General features: G+C 52.6%; 1 protein-coding gene across 4 annotated transcripts in view; it reads right to left on the bottom strand.

The window, feature by feature from the left end:
* Nucleotides 1–20,389, bottom strand: part of PDE4B (phosphodiesterase 4B) — a 201,993-nt gene that overhangs the window by 54,845 nt on the left and 126,759 nt on the right. For all 4 annotated transcript variants that reach the window (XM_064720517.1, XM_064720518.1, XM_064720519.1 and 1 more), the window contains 4 exons: nucleotides 10,412–10,606; nucleotides 8,489–8,525; nucleotides 8,331–8,401; nucleotides 3,568–3,617 (listed from right to left, as the gene is read on the bottom strand). In XM_064720517.1, the coding sequence (XP_064576587.1) occupies nucleotides 3,568–3,617; nucleotides 8,331–8,401; nucleotides 8,489–8,525; nucleotides 10,412–10,606 (353 nt within the window). The remainder of the gene's footprint in view (nucleotides 1–3,567; nucleotides 3,618–8,330; nucleotides 8,402–8,488; nucleotides 8,526–10,411; nucleotides 10,607–20,389) is intronic.

The following is a 20,389-nucleotide window of genomic DNA, read 5'->3' as shown; positions in this document are numbered from 1 at the left end:
CAGAGAGGAATTTGAACAAAGCTTTAATCCCCTGAGCCCTGAAATGCTGCAGGTGACATATCCCAAAGGGCAGCACTCCCCAAGCCCGGGGCTGCGGCAGAACAGCAATATTGTGTCATTAATTGTGAGGAGAATGCCTATCATTAATTGTGAGAGCTGCCCATCATTAATTGTGAGGAGAATGCCTATCATTAATTGTGAGAGCTGCCCATCATGAATTGCGAGAACTGCCTATCATTAATTGTGAGCAGAACTGTCATTAGTGAGTGCTGAGAGTATCCAAGGGCATCTTGAGAAGAGTCTCTGCAAACCCCTGGCAGTCAGGGGAAAACTCGGTGCTGTTTGATCCACAGCTCCCGGCTTTGCTCCTGTCACCGCTGGTGACATTAAATGTGGCAGTGGATCCAACAGGAACGGGAAAACACTGCCCATCCCAGGACTGATGGTGTGGGAGCAAAACAGGTTGGGAAAAGTTTGTCCCAATTTTTGGAAGAATGAGATGCTTGGACTGTGAAAGGTGATTTAATTCAGAGGGAATAAGGGTCACTGAAGGGAACAAATATGGAAGAAAGAACAAAAGCAAGCAGGAAAAGCCAGACCTGCTTCTGGTTAAAGGTGTTATTGGTTGAATCATTGGTAGGAACTGCAGCCCTTCACTGGGGCAGGGGAGGGGAGAGCTGGGGGCAGAAGGGAAGGCTCTGATCGATTCCTGAGCCCAGGGTGGCACAAAGGTCACCAGCAGTAACCGTGGCAGAGGCCACGCTCAGCAGAAACAAAGGGGGACAGGAGAAAGAAACCTCAGGAGAAAGAGCCCTCAGGGACAGTGTGACACCGTGTCCCTCATTGTTCCTGTAACCCAGGGCTGGCTCAGCCCGGGCCCTGCACAGCTGCTGGGGATGCCACACTCCACAGGAACCCACAGCACTCCCACCATCCTGCCCAGCTCCTTAAGGACTGATGGACTTTTGCTGTGGCTTTGTATTTCCATGTTATGGTTTCTCAGTTAATTCATAAAAAGTGATTTTGTGCGTTCCTGTGAGCTGCACTTATAACAAAATAACAGGAAAAATCTGCCAGATTTACTTCAGCTGATACCAAGGACAAAACACAGGATGTTCAATCCATATTGCCCTTCCTTCTCTGGCTGCGCTTGCAAGGTTAAGAAAGCTCTGAAATACACAGTGACACCAGCAGTGCCTTTCAGAGCCCTTTGTCCCAGGAAAAACCCGGCCAAAAGCTTTTCTGCTTAAAGAAAATGAAAGCAAAAAAAGAATTTCCTCATTTCACCACAGCTCATTTATTCCACCACGGGCCTGGGTCCTCAGTGATGCAACACCAGCAACAGATTTGGCCGTTGTTGCTTGGAAAACCCTGGAATATTCCAGCTGGAGTAAATAGCTGGCGTGTATTCCTTGCAGTGCAAATGCTGGATGTAATTTGCCTCCCTCCAGGGTAATTTTATTAATGCAGCCCTGTTTGCTTTAAGCCCTGAGTCCTGTATTTCTCACAACAGGATATAAATCACCCCGTTAATGACAAATCAAAGGAGACAGCCACAAGATGCTCACAGTGATGTCAGTGCGTTGTGGTAAAGCCGTGAATCAACGGGTGACACTGGAGGGTTAAAATCAAATTCCCAGCTTCAACAAATCTCGTGAATCTAAACCCAGTCCATTCCAAACACAGTCTTTCATCTGCAGAGATGTGAAGCAGCCTGGTCCCAATCAAAACACGACTGCTTCCTTCTGCAAAACCTTCAGGAAAAACACTCTGCATCCTCTCAGCCGCTGGCACAGAACTGGAAGGGTTCTGCTAGGAAAACCTCTCCTTCAGTTCATCATTTCCAAAGCAGAACCATCCCCGGGGGAAAAAAAGGTGCAAACACGGAAAAAGTTCCTTAAAAATCTCTGCTCTTGCTGAATTAAATGGAAACTTCCTTAGAAAGTCAAGGGTTGTGATTGTTTTCTGCTGCTTGGAAGGGAAGTCAGTGTGACAGTGGCTGTGAAGGGGCAGAGGAAGGCAATGACCTGAATTTAACCAAGAACCCAGGGTTTTCTACCAATAATGCCAATATTGGCTGGTTTATGGAGGAAATCACACAGTTTCCTATTAATCTCAAAAATGCATCTCCTTCTTATCTACAAAGTGTCACAATTTACCACAGCTGCAATGATCCAACTCACTTTTAAAAATTTTACTTGAAGATTTCACCTAAAAGCAGCTAAGATTCATGGTTAAAAACCTATTTACTTGAGGGGCCACAAATCCAGCCTTTACAAGGTAACACAACACTTGCTCCACAGTTCTGTGTGTCAAACACTTCATTACTAAAGGAATTCTCATATATTCCCAGCATGAGAAGCTTGGATCAGCTAAAAAGTACCAAGTGTCCTACAGCTCTCATTGGAAATAGTGTAGAAAAATATCCCCAAAGTGTTAAAAAGTTGAGAGCAACTTTTTCCACAGAAAGTGTTAAGAAAACAAATCTAAAAATTCCTGGAAGGGCATTCTCTCCTCATTATTAGATTGTCTAACTTGCATAAACAGCTCCATTGAAGGCCTAGGAAATTTTCCATGGGTTTTTTTGGTTTTTTTCACACAGGCACAAATTCAAAGCTTTGCTAGACCCAGCCTTAGATCAGGTGATGAGCTGCATTCCTGCTGGCTGGGACAGAAAGGGAAGGAGTCTGAGACTGTGTTGTCCAGTTTTGTTTTTGAATCAGAGGTTTCCATCTCCCATTAACAAGTTTGGAGGAACCTAACCTGGAAGTGTCCAGGACTCTGTGTGTCCCCTGAGAATAAATAACACGCAGCAGGAGAGGAAATGATAGTTATCCAGGCTTCACATGCTGTGAAAATTAAGCTTTATTAGTCCCTCCAAGCATGTAATTATTGGAAGGGCTGAGATTAAACCTTACAAATGGGCACTGATCCAAATCTTATCTCCTTCTCTCTGGAGCAACCTTTGAATTAGTGCAAGTAGGGCCAGCTCTGATGCCGAGCAGGGTTCTACAGACCCTCAGCCTGGCTGAACCCAGGTGTCAAAGCAAATAAACCTGGCCTAGCTAATCAGCTTCTGCTGCTCACCCTCGTCCTGAGCAGCCCTCACAGTGCTGCCCACCCCACCTGGCCCTGGCACCCCATTTCCCAGCAGGAAGGCAAGGGAGTCTCACCCAGGAAAGGTTTGAGTACACAGATCACATGGAGACAAACTGAAATAAACAGAATAAAAAAAAAGACCCAGCTGTGCCTGAGCCTGTTCAGGGCTCGTGGGCTGGGGCTTGTCCAGGCCTGTGCTCACAGGGACTCACAAGAACAGCAGCCACTGTGGCCGTGACTATCAAACCAAAATCGTGTTCATCTCCTGTGCTAATGCACCAGCACAAACCCCAAACCAAACCATTAAAATAACAATATTTGCAGCCTGGTAGCTCTCTCCTGTGAGTTTTGCAGGAGGAACCCAGACCTGCACCGGGGAGGGGGCAGGAGAGCAGCTGTGAGCAGAACTGGGCAATAAATGCTGCGTGCCCTTGCCTTGGCAAGGCCATCCCCACATCCCACACGTACCTTGCAGGTTCACTCTGGAGACAGGTGGCTGACTCGTGGCTGGAGATCTCCTAGGAGGGAACAAGAATTCTCTGTCACGAGGTGGGATTTTGTCTTTGCAAACCCTGCCAGCTCCCCCAGTTAAAAATCCTTTTCTATTGTCCCAAAAAGCCCCAAACGCTTCACAAAGATTTGTTGAGCAGCACTGACAGATCTGTTAGGAAAAACCAGAGATGGCTGCTCGCTGCCTGTTCCAGGGGCTGGAAATGAGGAGAAATGGAACCATCCCGTGCTGCCTTTGCAACTTTGTGCTCAAAACATGCCTGAAGGCAGCAAGGGCCAGGCTCTGCTGGCTCCCCCGTGGCCAAGGCCTTTTCCCACAAAGCTTTTCCCTGTGGAGTCTGGAATGGACCCTGCAGTGATGCCAAACTGCTGCAAGGCAGTGGCACAGGTAAGGTCAGAAATGTGCCTTTAAACCCTCCAGTTCACACTGGAATTGCTCCCGAAGTGAGGAAGAGGATGCTGCAGTCACTGTTGTTTAGCTCTGAGACAGCTGAAGGACACTTCCTGGCCTCTGACCAACGACCTCAGCAGCAATTCCTGGATTTTGGAAGGGCCAAAAGTTATTTGAAAAAAATTGGTTCAAGTCAAGCCAACAGGGTCTGACTGGAAAAAGGTGCAGATTCCCTCCAAATGTCAACACAGTTCTCTGTGAGACTTGCCAAACAAAACTGTTACTTTTTCAAGCTGAAACCATCATCAGAGACTTGTTTTCTAAAGGAGTTAAGAAGAGTTGACACCAAAATCAAGACACTTCAGTTTGGATTGACTGCAGTCCTTCAGGCTGACCAAAAATGAAACTTTGGGCTTCTGCTTCCCCAAAGAAGTTTCAGATCCATTTTAACTGAAGCCAGATTTCCCCACACTCTCCCTTCGCCAACCTCCTTCCTAACCCCAAATTTCGGAGTCAGCCACTGAACTGCAACATCCATTACTCGCCAGCTCTGCTTTGAAGCTGGAATCAAAGCAGGCAGAGCGGCTCAATTGTGCTGCAATTGTAGCTCCGGGGGGTTTCTTCAGAAGGAAGGCCTCGCTGCCCAGGTGAGGTGTGGAGCGCGACTGCAGCCCCGCTGCCAGCCCTCTCCCTGGCATCCCAAGGCTGTTCTGGCAGCATGAGCAGCACCCGGCCTCTTGAAGGGTTCAGCACAGGGCACACGCGCTGGGCGCTCAGTTCCCGGCAAATGTGCCCCGACCTGCCTCTGCTGAGCCTTTGAAAAGCCAAATCTCGAGATCTCTAAAAAAACAGAAACTCCCCGACAGGGACAGCGCGGAGCAGAGGGATCCAAGCTCAGGGATCTCCAAGCGCTGAGCTGCACTGACATGCCTTTGGGGGGTGGGCAGGCAGCAGCCGCTGCTCCCGGCGCTATTCCCCGCTCCGGAGCCACCCTGGGGTGCCCATCCTGTTCTGCGGGCAGGCGGGGATGGCAGATGAGAGCTCGGACAGCGCCGTCCTTGATCAGCGGCTGCCGCTGCCCGCTCCGTCCCGCCCGCCGCAGGGCATCGCACCGAGCCGGCTCCGGATGCTTCCCGACCGCGTCCTGCGCTGCGATTGCCAAACTCCGCCACTCCAAAGCCATTAATCATCCTCTCCTCTTTTCCAATCAGGAAACTGCCTCAAGAACCCTGACGTTAAAGTCCAAAAAATATGACTGCCAGTTGTTTTTTTTCCTGCAGGCCTTAACATTCATACTTTCCAGCAAATATGTGGGACAGCATCCTCTTTTTCCTTGCTCGGGCCAGGAGGGGTGGAGGAGGAGGAGGAAAAAAGAGAAGAGAGGAGAAGAAGGAGTAAAGGAAAGCTGAGATTCTCAGGATCCCCAGAGCAGAAGTTTAAGTAAAATGTCACAAATCATGAGACAGATGATAAAATCATGAGCTGGCAGCAAGGCTGCAACCCAGCAGAGCTCTGTGGAAACTGTGCAGGAAGCTCCACGGCACCTGGAAGCACATTCCACCATGGACTGGGATGTTTGGCATGGGATGGCTTAAAAATTTAATGACTTTTACTCTGGCCAGGCAAACACTTTATACCTCCATCAAATCTGGGAATGCTTTCCAAAGGACACTGTAAGATGCCTGTGTGTCCTACAGGTTACACCCTCGCTTCCTTCCGGCCCTGTCCAATTTCAGATTCCTCATTAGGAACTGCCAAAATGCCCGACCTTTCCAAAAAAGCAAAGCTTATGAAAAAGGAATATTTAAACCATCTGGGTTTTTATTAACCTCCACCTTGGAATGCAGCAGTTCCTTCCCATCAAAATTTGCCAACAGGAATCAACAGGAGGAAAAACCTCACGCCCGGATAAAATGCTGGGCTTTATGTAAAATAAAGGTGGTGAGCTCGTGGTGGGCACCAGGTGATGCCAATCACACTTGGAGTAGGGCGAGCCCATGGTGTCCCACTGGGGACATCCTCATCCTCATCCTCATCCTCATCCTCATCCTCATCCTCATCCTCATCCTCATCCTTCCCTTCTGGAGCCAGTGAAGGATCAGTGGGACGGGTGGGTGCACAGCAGACCTCGCCAGGAATGAGTGATGATGGTTTGAGGCTGAACAGCTCTCTGGGGCCCAGCAGGCCAGAGGATGACGATGACTGGCTCAGTATAAATAGCCGAGGGGAAACGGTGGTTCCGGACAAAGGCCTAAAAAGGAGTTTGTTTGGTTTCTCCTGTTCAGCAGGTAGGAAAAACAACATCCTCGTCCTGAGTGCATCACCTTCCTCCTTCAGAGCAATCAGTGTCAAAGGAAGTGATGTGGGATTCAGTTCTCTGGGCAGCCCTCTGGCAGCTGAGCTCCAGGATGCCGCTTCTGGGAAATCCTTGCTGTTCCCAGAGCCCCAGGTTTGGGGTGCCCGCCTTGACACCTGCCCTTTGGCCATGAACAGCTCATGTGAGATAAGCTTTGTTGGGTAGAGCCTGGTGCTGATAACACCAGCTTTGGGGGTTTGATCCCTCTGTGGGCCAATTAAGAGTTGGCCTTGATTCTGCTGGATCCCTTCCAACCGGGACAATTCTGGGATTATTATTGTTCTGTGAAGCAGTGGTGGAAATGCAGGGCAGGACCATTATGGAATGCCTGGGATAGCCAAGGTGGCCACATGACAAAGATCATGGAATTGTTTAGGTTGACAGAGACCTCTGAGATCACCAAATCCAACCCAGCACTGCCAAGGCCACTACTGACCCGTGTCCCCAGGTGCCACAGCCACAGGGATTTTATATTCCTTCCGGGGATGGGGACTCTACCCTAGCAGCCGTGCTAGGGCTGGAAAACCCTTTCTGTGAAGAAACTCTTTCTGATATTCAAATAACCCTGCCCTGGCCCAGCCTGGGGCTGTTCCCTCTGCTCCTGTCCCTGTTCCCTGGAGCACAGCCCGACCTCCCGGCTGTGCCCTCCTGTCAGGAGCTGTGCAGAGCCACAAGGGCCCCTGAGCCTCCTTTGCTCCAGGCTGAGCCCCTGCCCAGCTCCCTCAGCCTCTCCTGGGGCTCCAGACCCTTCCCCAGATCTGTTTCTTTCTCACTCTCCAACCCCTCAATGTGTTTTTGTGTGGTGTGGGGCCCCAAACTGCCCCCCATGATTCAGAATGGACATTGCACAAAATGAAACACAATGCCTGCTCCTCAGGGAGGACCTGAGGGATGAGGGGATGAGGGGAGAAGATGAAGAGATGAAGGGATGAGGCGATGAGGGGATGAAGGGATGAGAAAATGAGAGGATGAGGGGAGGAGAGGATGAAGAGATGAAGGGATGAAGGGATGAAGGGATGAGGGGATGAGAGGACGAGGCAGTGACGGAATGAAGGGTGAGGGAATGAAGTGATGAGAGCATGAGGGGATGGACGCCATGAGGGGATGAGGGGAGGAGGGGATGGATGCCATGAGGGGAGGAGGAGACACGAGGACAAGGCAGTGAAGGAATGAGGGGTGAGGGAATGAAGGGATGAGAGCAAGAGGGGATGAGGGGATGGACGCCATGAAGGGATGAGGGGATGAGAGGACAAGGTGGTGAGGGAATGGAAGCGATGAGAGCGTGAGGGGATGGACGCCATGAGGGGATGAGAGGACGAGGTGTAGAGGTGGAGGGCGAGGATGAAGGAAACATGAGGCGTGAGGGGATGGACACCATGAGGGGATGAGAGGACGAGGTGGTGAGGGAATGAGGGGTGAGGGAATGAAGGGATGAGAACATGAGGGGATGAGGGGATGGACGCCATGAGGGGATGAGGGGATGAGAGGACGAGGTGGTGAGGGAATGAAGCGATGAGAGCATGAGGGGATGGACACCATGAGGGGATGAGAGGACGAGGCGGTGAGGGAATGAGGGGTGAGGGAATGGAGCAATGAGAGCATGAGGGGATGGACACCATGAGGGGATGAGAGGACGAGGCGGTGATGGAATGTGGGGTGAGGGAATGGAGCGATGAGAGCATGAGAGAATGAGAGGATGGACGCCATGAGGGGAGGGCAGACGGCGCCCCCTGGCGTCGCGCGCAAACCGCGGCGGAGCCGTGAGGCCATGGCGGAGCCTGAGGCACCGCGGCCGCCGCTGCCCGGCCCTGCCGCTCCCCGGCCCTGCCGTTCCCCGGCCCTGCCGTTCCCGCCGCTCCCCGGCCCTGCCGTTCCCGCCGCTGCCCGGCCCGCCGCTCCCCGGCCCCCGCCGCCCCTGCTCGGGCCCCGCCGGCTCCTCTTGTGTACGAAAGGAGCTTAAAAAGCCAGGCTTACTTGTTGGAGGTGCCGTGTAAATTGGTGAGAAGCGTGAAGTTGTTCCTCACGCTTCTTAGGCTGGCCAGCACCTGAGGGAGACAAAACCGCAGGTGTCACCTTCTCCGCTTTAATGCTTTAGAAAAACTATTTCAGAAGCCAATATGCCATCAACTCACCTGGGCAAAAGGTGTGACAATCAGGTCGTCGCCATGCCTAAGGAAAACCGGAGAAAAATGTATAAATTTCTGTACAAATTTACCTTCAAACAGAGTGAAATTCACCTCAGAGAAGGAGCGTTTTCCTGACGGGGTTTTCCTCATGAACGTACCCACGCAGCATTTAGTTAACACCACATAAAAGCTTGTTCCTAATGGAAAGGTCACCGTGTATATCCAAAACAACCGGCTGCAGCGAGCATTCGGACTGAGAACGCCAGGCAATAAAAGCCAGGAAATTCAAAAGTTAAGGCTCACGCTTGCACCGCGGTGGAAAAAAACCAACCGTAGTGGTGCGGGGAAAGGTCACCTTTGAATTTCCTGGCTTTTGTTGATCTCTGTCGCAGTCTCTAACCTTGTTCAGACGCCGGGTTTTGTCTGGCTGTTTTCATCACGGAAGATTTGAGCAGAAGTTGTGAGCAAAATATACCAGCAATGAGAGTTTTTTTTTTTTTTTTTTCTTTTTGCCTTTTTTTTTTGGTATTAGTTATGGCACTTGAGCATGTGTGGAACATTCTGTATGACTGACCTAGCTGAGAGATGGCAGGGTAAAGAATCACTGGAAGGTTTGGCTTGGAAGGGAGCTTAAAGCCCATCCAGTCCCATCACTGCCATGGGCAGGGACATCTTCCAGTACCCCAGGTGGATCCAAACTCCACCCAGCCTGGCCTTGGACATTTCCAGGAATCCAGAGGCAGCCACAGCTGCTCTGGGCACTCTGTGCTAAGGCCAGCCCACCCTCCCAGCCAGGAATTAATTCCCAATATCCACCTAAGTCTACCCATTTTCAGCTTAAATCCATTCCTCCTTGTCCTGTCCCTCCATCCCTTGTCCCGAGTACCTCTCCAGCTCTCTTGGAGCCCCTTTAGGCACTCTGAGAAGCAACATTTTGGTCAATTCTATTCCTAGTCCCATAATTAATAACAGCATGTACTGAGCAAGGGCAGCAGAGCCAGCTCCAGGCTGCCACAGGACCCTCTGGAGAGTTCTCCACCAGTGCTGGACCCCTCCAATGAGGAATTCTCCCCACTGTGCTGCAAGAGGTCATCCCTTCATCCTCACTCGGGTATCAGTGCTATTAAGTCTAAATTTAATTAAAATTGTCCCCACACTCATGGAGACTCTGTCCCAATCCTAACAGAGCCTTGATGGCCACAGTGGATGGACACTTAAGCTGCAGACAGCCACAAATTTGGGGGAAATTATGGGATTCCCCCACCCCAGCACACTGCTGGGAATTGTTACAATCCACCCTTTACACGAAACACTATTTGCATAATTTGGAGTGTTTCCTCCAATAAATATTTACTCAGTTTTAACTCAGCAGGAATATTTTCTCGCAGAATTCTCGTGGATCTGGCTAATATTCAGATTTCCATTCCGTGACAAAACTTTCGCAACAGCTCAACTTTGTTTAACGAGCACTTTTTTAATAGCTGAATGGCCGCTTCAAAACTTCAAAATGTGCCTTTCAAAATGAGGGGCTGGGAATCCAGGACACTGTGTGGGTATTGATCCTCTCAAGCTCAGCCATCTGTCTCATTTTCCCCTCGGTTCTAGGGAACAGCCCCAAAACAGGATGGGGAACAGCAATACTGTAAATAAAAGTACAGCACAACTTATCTGTTATTCGAGGATATGGCTTTGAAAGCTCTTCTGCTAAATTCTGGAGAAAATGGGAATGTTCGAGGGATGGGATGGGATGGGATGGGATGGGATGGGATGGGATGGGATGGGATGGGAGAGGATGTTGGATCAGCACCTGTTTTGTGCATTCCAGCTATGGAATGTGCCAGAACCACCCATAAGCTCCTTTTAACAGAGGATGAGAGCAGCACAGAGAGCTGTAGGAGAGTGCAGAACACGAGCTGAATTGGTGCTTACTGTTCGCTCGGGAGCGAGGAGTTCCTGGACATGGTCTTTGGTGAGAGGTCATAGTCGCTGTCGGATCTGTAGAGGAACGACTCGCGGCGCTGGCTGTGGCCCGGGAACGTCGTGTGCAGGACGAGTCCCGACGAGGAGCTGGCCTGCGGGTCCAGCGGGCTGCGCCCCGGCGACGGGCCATTCTCCACATCGAAGCTGCGAACGGAACACACACCGCGGGTCACACGCTGCCACAAGAGGGCTCGCAGGGCATGTGTCACCTCAGCGTGGCTCTCTGCCACCGTGTCACCTCAGCACGGCTCACCGTGTCACCTCAGTGTTGTCTCTGCCACCGTGTCACCTCAGTGTGGCTCACCGTGTCACCTCAGTGTGGCTCTCTGCCACTGTGCCACCTCAGCGCAGCTCCCACCGTGTCACCTCAGCACGGCTCCCTACCACCGTGTCACCTCAGTGTGGCTCTCTGCCACCGTGTCACCTCAGCACGGCTCCCTACCACCGTGTCACCTCAGTGTGGCTCTCTGCCACTGTGTCACCTCAGTGTGGCTCCCACCGTGTCACCTCAGTGTGGCTCCCACTGTGTCACCTCAGTGTGGCTCCCACTGTGCCACCTCAGTGCAGCTCCCACCGTGTCACCTCAGCACGGCTCCCTACCACCATGTCACCTCAGTGTGGCTGTCTGCCACCGTGTCACCTCAGTGTGGCTCACCGTGTCACCTCAGTGAGGCTGTCCACCGTGTCACCTCAGTGAGGCTCATCGTGTCACCTCAGCACAGCTCATTGCATCACCTCACCGTGGCTCCCACTGCATCATGTCACCGTGGCTCCCACCGTGTCACCCCAGCACAGCTCACTGTGTCACCTCAGCACGGCTCCCACCGTGTCACCGGCCTGCGGCCATCAGAGCCACTCACCGGCACCGAGTTTCTCCCGAGTGCAAGGAGGACCCTGTGTGACCATAAACATTTACCCTGGAGGCTCCTGTGCTGGCTGCCTCTGTTCATGCCTCCTTCAGCACGGGTGTCTCGCAGCTCAGCGCAGCTCTCAGCAAGAGCACGCAGCAGCTGAAGAGGGCAGGGATAGATCAGAGATAATGGAGAGTCCATCCCTGGCACAGGGTGCCCAGAGCAGCTGTGGCTGCCCCTGGATCCCTGGCAGTGCCCCAGGCCAGGCTGGACAGGGCTTGGAGCACCCTGGGACAGTGGGAGGCATCCCTGCCATGGCAGGCAATGGAATGGGATGGGCGTTAAGTTCCCTCCCAGCCCAAACCATTCCAGGATTCCATTATTCTAAACACCCCACTCCACCCTCAATGCCTTTTGCACAAGCCCTGGGGTTCTATTTGCCAAACCTCACTCCAAGTCTTACAAGCACAACAGGGACTAAAGGCACCACAACATGACAGCACTCTCCAGCCCAGCCCTGCACCCATCTGCTCTGGAGCCAAACTTTTGAAATCCTGCAAGATTTTCAAGCACTTGGCAGTTATGGGAGCTGGATGCCCAAACCATGTTTTTAGCCATTCAAGGTATCAGTTCAGTGAATTTTAAACATCTATGCTGTAAAACGAAGGGCTGTTTAAAAATTAAAAAAGAAATCTAAACTTTTTGTCACCTTTTCCATTTTACACCCACTTTCTTGTGGTTTCATAGCTTGGCTGCTGTGACCCGTGGCTGAAGTCACCCTGGCCACTCCAGCAATGACACCCCTCATAAACACTGAGAATGAGCAGGTTGGCCTCCTTTGGCCTGATGGAAACACCAGATGTGTGACCATGGCCCGGGAAGCCAAGTGAGGTACGGCCACGCTCAGGAGGAATTTCCTTGCCTTTGGAAGTCAGCTTTTGTCTCTTGCTGCAGTGCCTCATGCCATGCTGGATGCTGTCCCACCAGGACACCGGGCTGTGGTTCCTGCTGTGCCTTTTTCCATCCCTCCACTCCTTAATCCAGAAGATTCCCTGAGCACAGTGGCAGGGAAGACCCCAGCTCTCCCTCCTCTCTGCAGAGAGAGCTTCAACTGCGGCAGGAGGAGCACATCAAGTATGAACGCCTGAACTTGCCTGGATCCTGCAAGTTTTCCAGATTTCTACATCACTGGGATGAACTGCTGCTTTGGTGAGAAGCCTCCACAGCCAGTGCCCAGCTGGGAGCACCATGGCTGCTCCAGCTCCTGCTGCCCGCTTCCCCTGTTCCCCGTTCCAGCACCTGGCATGCTGCCGTACGGACCACGTGGTTAGTCCAACTGAAAAGCGCTTTTATTCCTTTCCTCAAGTTCAATGTGCAGCCACACCAGTGCTCCTCAGGCTCCTTTTCCTTGGCTTTGATCCAGCACTCAGCCACCCATGTGCTCAGCCAGAAGTTAACAGAAAATTCCCCAAAAAGTGACTGATCCCAGAGTCTGGAGTTACCTCTGCCAGGACTGAACAGGCACTCCCAGAGGTACAGCCTGTGAGCAAGATCCTCAAACCCAGGAATAACTCTGCTGGCACTGCTTTTTAATAGGTACAAGAACTGGGATATGGGAAAATATTCCCCTTGGATGATCCAACATCAGGAAAATGTGACCCAAGATACAGAGAGCAAGAGTTTAACCTTGTGTTTGTCACCAGTTGCTCCTGGCTTGCACAACACCCACCTGGAACTGTGCCCTGATGCCAAAAGTATCCCCCAAACAAACACTTGCTGGAATTGGTAAGAACTTCAATGGGATTGTAAAGTTGCCCTCTCAGACCTGCCTTTCCCACTATTTTTTTTCTGTTGGAAGTTAACTGCTGAGCTCTGCTGGAAAAACTTCATCACTGTGTTCAGAACACTGCACTGACTGTGAGATCCTCTCTGCAGTTTGCACACCCCACAGGCTTTCTCCAAGTGGAAAAAAGCTGCATTTGCCCACTTGAAAATAAGGATGGCAGAATACAAAGCACAAAACCCCCAAAATTTCCATTCCAGTTTATCCCCAAGTAACAGCACTCATAGTGAGACACACCCCATTTGTGATATAAATATGGGCCAGAAATTTGATATCTAAGGTCCTTAAAAATCGTCCAGATCCCTGTCTCCATAAGAGATCTCTCTAGGACATGTGGGAGCTGCCAGCATTCCCTGCCTGACTCCAACCTGTGTTATCAGATCTATTTAACAGCATTTCCCAGTTCGGGGAAATCCCTGCCCACCAAGGGATTCCAGGGAACTGAGCCCTGCCAGAGCTGAACAGACTCCAAAGGAGGAAAGGTGACAGCAGCACCACAAGAGCTGCCCAGGGCAGTAGTGGAGCCTCCATTCCTGGAGGGATTTAAAGCTGTGCAAATGCGGCACCTGGGGACATGGTCAGAGGTGGGAATGGATGGATTTGATTATCTTGGAGGCCTTTCCGGAGTGATTCCACCATCCCAGTGGGATGGGCCCTAGCCCAGGCAGGGCTGTCTCCCAGCGGTGTGGGGCAGGGATGGAAGGGGCTTTTCCTTTTCCCTTTTCTCTGCAGGCTCCCCGTGCGGCTCTCCGGGGGATGGAGGAGCTGGGATGGAAGGGGCCTTTCCCTTTCCCTTTCCCTTTCCCTTTCCCTTTCCCTTTCCCTTTCCCTTTCCCTTTCCCTTTCCCTTTCCCTTTCCCTTTCCCTTTCCCTTTCCCTTTCCCTTTCCCTTTCCCTTTCCCTTTTCTCTTCAGCCTCCCCGTGCCGGCTCTCTGGGGTGCAGGAGCCGGGATGGAAGGGGCCTTTCCCTTTCCCTTCCCTTTCCCTTTCCCCTTCCCTTTCCCTCTCCTTTCCCTTTCCCTTTCCCTTTCCCTTTCCCTTTCCCTTTCCCTTTCCCTTTCCCTTTCCCTTTCCCTTTCCCTTTTCTCTTCAGCCTCCCCATGCCGGCTCTCTGGGGGTGCAGGAGCCGGGATGGAAGGGGCCTTTCCCTTTCCCTTTCCCTTTCCCTTCCCCTTCCCCTTCCCTTTCCCTTTCCCTTTCCCCTTCCCTTTCCCTTTCCCTTTCCCTTTCCCTTTCCCTTTCCCTTTCCCTTTCCCTTTCCCTTTCCCTTTCCCTTTCCCTTTTCTCTTCAGCCTCCCCGTGCGGCTCTCTGGGGGATGCAGGAGCTGGGATGGAAGGGGCCTTTCCCTTTCCCTTTCCCTTTCCCTTTCCCTTTCCCTTTCCCTTTCCCTTTCCCTTTCCCTTTCCCTTTTCTCTTCAGCCTCCCCGTGCCGGCTCTCCGGGGGATGGAGGGGCAGCGAGCGCAGAGCGGGGAGCAGCGGCCGCTCAGCTCCGCTCCCCGATCCCTGCGCATCCCAAAGAAGCCAGGATCTCCGGGAAGCGAGAGGAAGGAGACGGCAGGTGGCAGGAGTTAGCTGCGAGCGGGCACCGGCCCCGGACCTGTGCAAAGCTGCGCCTGAGCCGCGGTAATGAGCAGACAACGGCGAGCCAGGAGAAATCATTGTAAAACACAGCGAGGCTTCGTGAGTCACTCTGCAAACAAAGAGAATTCATAACAGCAACCCCCCAGCTGCTCAAATGCTGCAGCGTTACTGTAACAGCTACAGGATCAGAGAGCCTCCCGAGCTGGAAGCGACTCGCAGGGACCATCGATCCAACCCCTGGCCCTGCATCCCAAATCCCACCCCGGGCATCCCTGGCAGCGCTGCCCAAGCGCTCCTGGAGCTGCTCTGGCAGCCTCGGGGCCGGGACCATTCTCTGGGGGAAGAGCCTTGCCCAAAACCGCAGCTAAACCTCCCCTGACACAGCTCCAGCCGTTCCCTGGGATCCTGTTCCTGATCACAAAGAATAAATTGGTGCCCGTCCCTCCACTGCCCCTCGGGAGGAGCTGCAGACCCTGGTGAGGCTCCTCCAGGAGGAACAAGCCCAGTGCCCTCAGGTGTTCCTCACATTTCCACTCCAGACCCTTCACCAGCTTCAGGAACCGATGTCCCTGGACTAGCATTGCCCACCAGCAGTCGTGGAATGTATCAAAATTTGGCACAAGGATGGAGAAACAGGAATGCGCCACAATTTGGATGTAATTCAGAGTCATTCAATCGTCATTGCCAGTCAAGTGGTTTCCATGAGAGCTGCACAGCCCCACAGTTTGCTCTGGAGTAACAAACACAAACACATTCCAGCCCAGCACACCAGGCAGGCTCGAGGATTTTTGTTTATGTTGGGAATTTACACTTTCCCCGAGGATGATAGCACTGACTCTCCAAGAAGGTTCACCATCTGCTTTGCCTTCCCAGAGTCACTCCTGAGGACATTACTCCCCATCTCCTAACTACAGTACCATCTTCATGATTTCAAATGTTTCCAAAATATTTCCAGAGGTTTGGGCAGGCTTTGTTAATTATAAAACTCTTTTTTGAGATTCCTGAGTCTCACCAAAACATCCCTCAGGATTCTTAGAACCACAAACAAGGAAAATTGCTGTTCCTTGCACTGCCTGGCTGCTCTCTAACGCTGTGCACCTGCTCCCCATTATCTGAACAGCTTGCTGCTTTTCCTAAATAATCTCCCATGTGGAAAGGGCTGTGCTTGAAACCATCAGCACTCAGTGGCCCAGGATGGGACACATGGAGCCTGGCACAGCCCTGGCAGGGGCACAGGGCTCCCCGGGGTGGCAGCTCACAGCTCCACAGGCATCACTGACCTTCTCCCACTTAGGGCAAACATTGCTACTCTTAGGAACCCCTTAAAAGTTCAAACCCCTCTGCTGGGTTTGTGGCTCCTGACTTTTTTACCCAGGTGAGGCCCCACCTGCAGAGCTGCCCCAGCCCTGGGGACAACACCAGCAGCACCTGGAGCGGAGACCAGGAGGCCCTAGAACTGTCCCAGGGCTGGAGCCAGGCTGGGACACCTGGGGGTGCTCACCTGGAGAGGAGAAGGATCCAGGGAGAGCTCAGAGCCCTGGCAGGGCCTGCAGGAGCTCCAGGAGAGCTGCAGAGGGGCTGGGGACAGGGATGGAGGGACAGCACACAGGGAATGGCTGGAAGTTAAAAGAAGGTAGATTGAGATATTGGGATATTGTGAATTGTTCCTGGCTGGGAGGGTGGGGAGGGACTGGAATAGAATTCCCAGATTTGCTGTGGCTGCCCCTGATCCCTGGCAGTGCCCAAAATCAGGCTGGACACTGGGGCTGGAGCAGCAGGGGAAGCTGTCCCTGCCATGGCAGGGGTGGAATGGGATAATATTTTAGATGCCATAGAAGCCAGCGTGGTCTGTGGTTCCGTGATGCCACAGCCTCCAGAGCTCAGTGTCCCCACACAGGCTGCAGCCCCTGCAGCCCCTCCCTGTGCTGCCACAGCTGCCTGGCACAGGAGCCGGCAGCACTGACTGAAGTGTTTGTAACAGAAGCTGTCAGCTGCTGCTAAACACATCATTAAGCCTCTGCATGTATCCAAAAGCAAAAATATGTGTTTACTTGACTTTGTAATCTCTGAATAAAGAAGTTCAAGGCCAGGTCGGACAGGCCTTGGAGCAAACTGGGCTGGTGGGAGGTGTCCCTGCCCTGGCAGGGGGTGGCACTGGATGATCTTTAAGCTCCTTTCAATCCAAACCATTCTGTGACTTTAATTCACTCTCTGTTCCTGTTCTCCTGCTCAGTGGGCACAACAGAGACAGAACAACCAGAGCCCCTGCCCTGCTCACAGCAGAGCCCAAAACAGACCCGAGAGCTGCTGCTCTCTGCAACCCAAACCCACCTTCAGCAGAGCCCCGAGGTACAAATGAGTCCCCAGAGCCCTCCCAGCTCTCAGAACCCATCCAGCAGCACCCTGGGGAGGCTCCTGGTTTGCACAGCAAATGTCAGGGATTGTATCCAGCACCGTGCTGGATTGGAGCAGCCAGCAGGAGATAGCTGGAAAAGTACAGCAGGAGGTAAAAATGAGTTTGGATTCTCTCTTAGCACAAAGGATTCCAAAAAACCTAATCCTTTTAATGTTTACTACAGATAAGCAGCTCGACATTATCCTGTAACAAGTGAACATCATGGGGTTGTTTTAAGTCCCCCAGAGAAGGAATCCTGAGCGCTAAAATCCAGTTGTTATTTTTCCAAATGTTCATCCTGGACTATTTTATCCTCTTCCAATGGTTCTCTGCCACTAATCTCTGGAAAATGCAAGGCACAGTCAAACAAAGCAGACATCCCACCTGTATTTTTACTTGGAAAGACATATGGATGTGTGATCACTCCCAACATGGGCAGCAATGCCATTTCCTAAGGGATTTTTCCTCCTGAAAACATTCCAGCTGACAACTGATGGAGCAGTTGCTTCCCCTCCTACCCAGCTGAGGTATAGCAAGGTACGAGTGGCACAGGGTGCCCAGAGCAGCTGTGGCTGCCCCGGATCCCTGGCAGTGTCCCTGGCACAGCTGAAGGTGTCCCTGAAGGTCCCTGGCAGTGCAGACTCGCCAGGGTTCTGTGGCGCCGCTCCTGTGCAGCTCTGACAGCTCTGCTCGCCCTCCAGGCGTTCCTGCCCACACCTCACCCACCCTCCCACAGCTCCAGCACCAGCTGTGCCTCTGCTGCACGAAGAGCCCAGGGGAAAGCTGCCCCTTTTCCCTGTGGGGAGAGCGGGGATGGCTCGTGGCTGTGGGACAGGTGGCACAGGGACAGCACGGTGCTCCAGAGCCGGGATTTTGGCAGCGCCTGCTCTGTGACACGCTGCTGCCCCACGGCACTGATGTTCCCAGTGTTTGCCCCAGCCTGGCCCGGCTGCTCTGCTCTGTTCAGTGTCACTCCAGCTCTCCCAGCTCTCCCAGCCCCAGCCAAGCCCTGCAGCATTTCTCAGACTGTCTCTCCCAATCCACAGCACACGGATGTTGGAGGCTGCCTGCCTGGCTCATGTGACACGGACACTGGTGTCTTCTGGTGGGGCTCCAGGACACCCTCCAGCCCTTCTGGACAAGCCTTGATCCCTGCCCACAACCAGCATGGGGAGATAATTCCACCCAGCAAGTGGGAACACGGGGTCCAGCCCTGCCTTTCCCCACTGGGACATTACCAGCAACAGAAGGGGGATTCCAGTCGTATATTCCATCTTTTATTGATGCACTTTCGAGGATCTGCTCCCCCTCTGAAGTGCAATGTGCACTTAGCCCCCTTCCCAGAGCCAGGCCTTCAGCAGGGCTCTCCAGGGTCCCCTGCACAAACACCCCGAGCTCCCAGCACTCAGGGAAGCATTCCCGGATCCGCACACAGCCAGAGCACCAGGAGGCTGCTGGCCAGAGCCAGGCTTCATTCCATCCTGCCCTTAAACAGAGACCCTGGCACGGCTCCAGAGCCTCTTCTGCCTTCCCAAGCAGGGGGGAAGCTCTGAGCTGCTGCATTCCGGCCGGCCCACTTCACAGAGCTCCTCTCATCTGCTGTCAACCACACAGGAGACAGGAACAAAGTGACAACCGCGGTGACAACTTACAGACACCACCGAGTTTCCATTTCACCTGAGCTGAACAGGCAGCCTTTGAGGCGGAAGATTTACACATTTCCTGCACTAATCTTTTAAATTCCCCCAGCCCTTGCATGGTATCCAAAACTCCAGCAATGGGCGCGTGGAAAGCTGCTGTGCTCGGAAATGCATCCAGCCTTTCCATTTGATTCATGGAATAATTATTTGACCTGGTTTTTGGATTTATCTCCATAATTGGGATCCGTGGAGCCTGTCAGTAAAAAGACGGTGAAATGTCCTAAGATGGTATTCAGATCTTTAAATCCTTTGGAGACTCGGCCTTTAACAATAATTAATCCAGCTGGGTACATTTCAGCAAAATTTTCCCTGCTTCACATCTCTCAAATGCCTGCACTCCCCATCCTTCCTATCCACGGGAAAGGACACTGTGATGGCAAATGTCAGAGCCCAGGGATGTGATTCCAAGGGCCATCTTTTCAGAGCTCTCATTGATCATTTCAGGGCCAGCAGGGGCTCCGTGCAAAGGCTGCGTCATCCAGCTCAGGAGCAGCTGCCACCTGCTGCTGTTTGAGGGGGAAATCTGAGGGATGCAAAGCCCTGGCCCGCTGGCACAAAGGGTTTGCTCTGTCTGAGGGGTCTGGCACAGGGATCACAGCAAAGGTTGGGAATGGCACCTGCTGTTCCCACACAGGGGTGTCGCAAGGGCCCGAGGCAAAGGCACCAAAGGAAATCACCCAAGGACGACGCTGGTGTGAAAACAAGGGGGGATAAAATGGACAGGAATAAACTGAGGTTGGAAATCAGAGGGAAATCTGTGCCTCGAGAGCAGCCAGAGCACTGAACAGCTTTCCTGTGGGAGTGATGGGGGTAAACACCAACTTGATGTTATTCCTGGTGGGATTAATAGTGTAACTCATGAAACATTGCTCCAGGGAGATCCTGAAGGCCATTCCAGGGCACAGAGGGGCTCCGGGAGAGCAGGAGAGGGACTTGGGATAAGGAATCGTTCCCTGGCAGGGTGGGCAGGCCCTGGATCCCTGGCAGTGCCCAGGCCAGGCTGGAGCACCCGGGGCACTGGGAGGGGTCCCTGCCATGGCAGGAACGAGAGCAGCTTTAGGATCCCTTCCGATGCAAACCATTCCGTGATTCCACAATTCTGTGAAATGCCCAGCCCAGCTCGCGCAGGCACAGCCAGGGAATACAAAGCCTGCCAGCCCAGACAGCATTTCCATAAATTTGCATTTTTCCCAAGGCCAGTGAGGCGGAAGGGACAGCTCTGCCTGCCCGCACTGCCTCCCCTCCTCCTCGGGCAGCTGCAAAACAAAAGGGGGGAAAAGAGGGTCAAGCTAAACCCCAGATTTTCATTTTCTGCTGTTAAATCACACGGTCTGCAATGAGCTTTAATCACTCAGGACAGCCAACTGGATTTAGCAGAAGGAAAAGCTTCCCCAGCGTGGAGAGAAGTCAGAGGTGGTGAGCAGCAAGAACAAAACCTTTTAAAGGAATGGTTGTGAGGCCAAAAAGCACATTTCGTGTGGTTTGTGCCAAATGGTGGGGTCAGGCAGCAAATCAAACCCTCTTGGGATGATTTCCCTGATGTGAAAACAGATAG

The sequence above is a fragment of the Zonotrichia leucophrys genome, chromosome 8, assembly GCF_028769735.1.
Source record: "Zonotrichia leucophrys gambelii isolate GWCS_2022_RI chromosome 8, RI_Zleu_2.0, whole genome shotgun sequence".
In the NCBI taxonomy this organism is placed as follows: Eukaryota; Metazoa; Chordata; class Aves; order Passeriformes; family Passerellidae; genus Zonotrichia; species Zonotrichia leucophrys.
The sequence above is the reverse complement of the archived record's forward strand: the minus strand, read 5'-3'. Positions and strand labels throughout refer to the sequence as shown.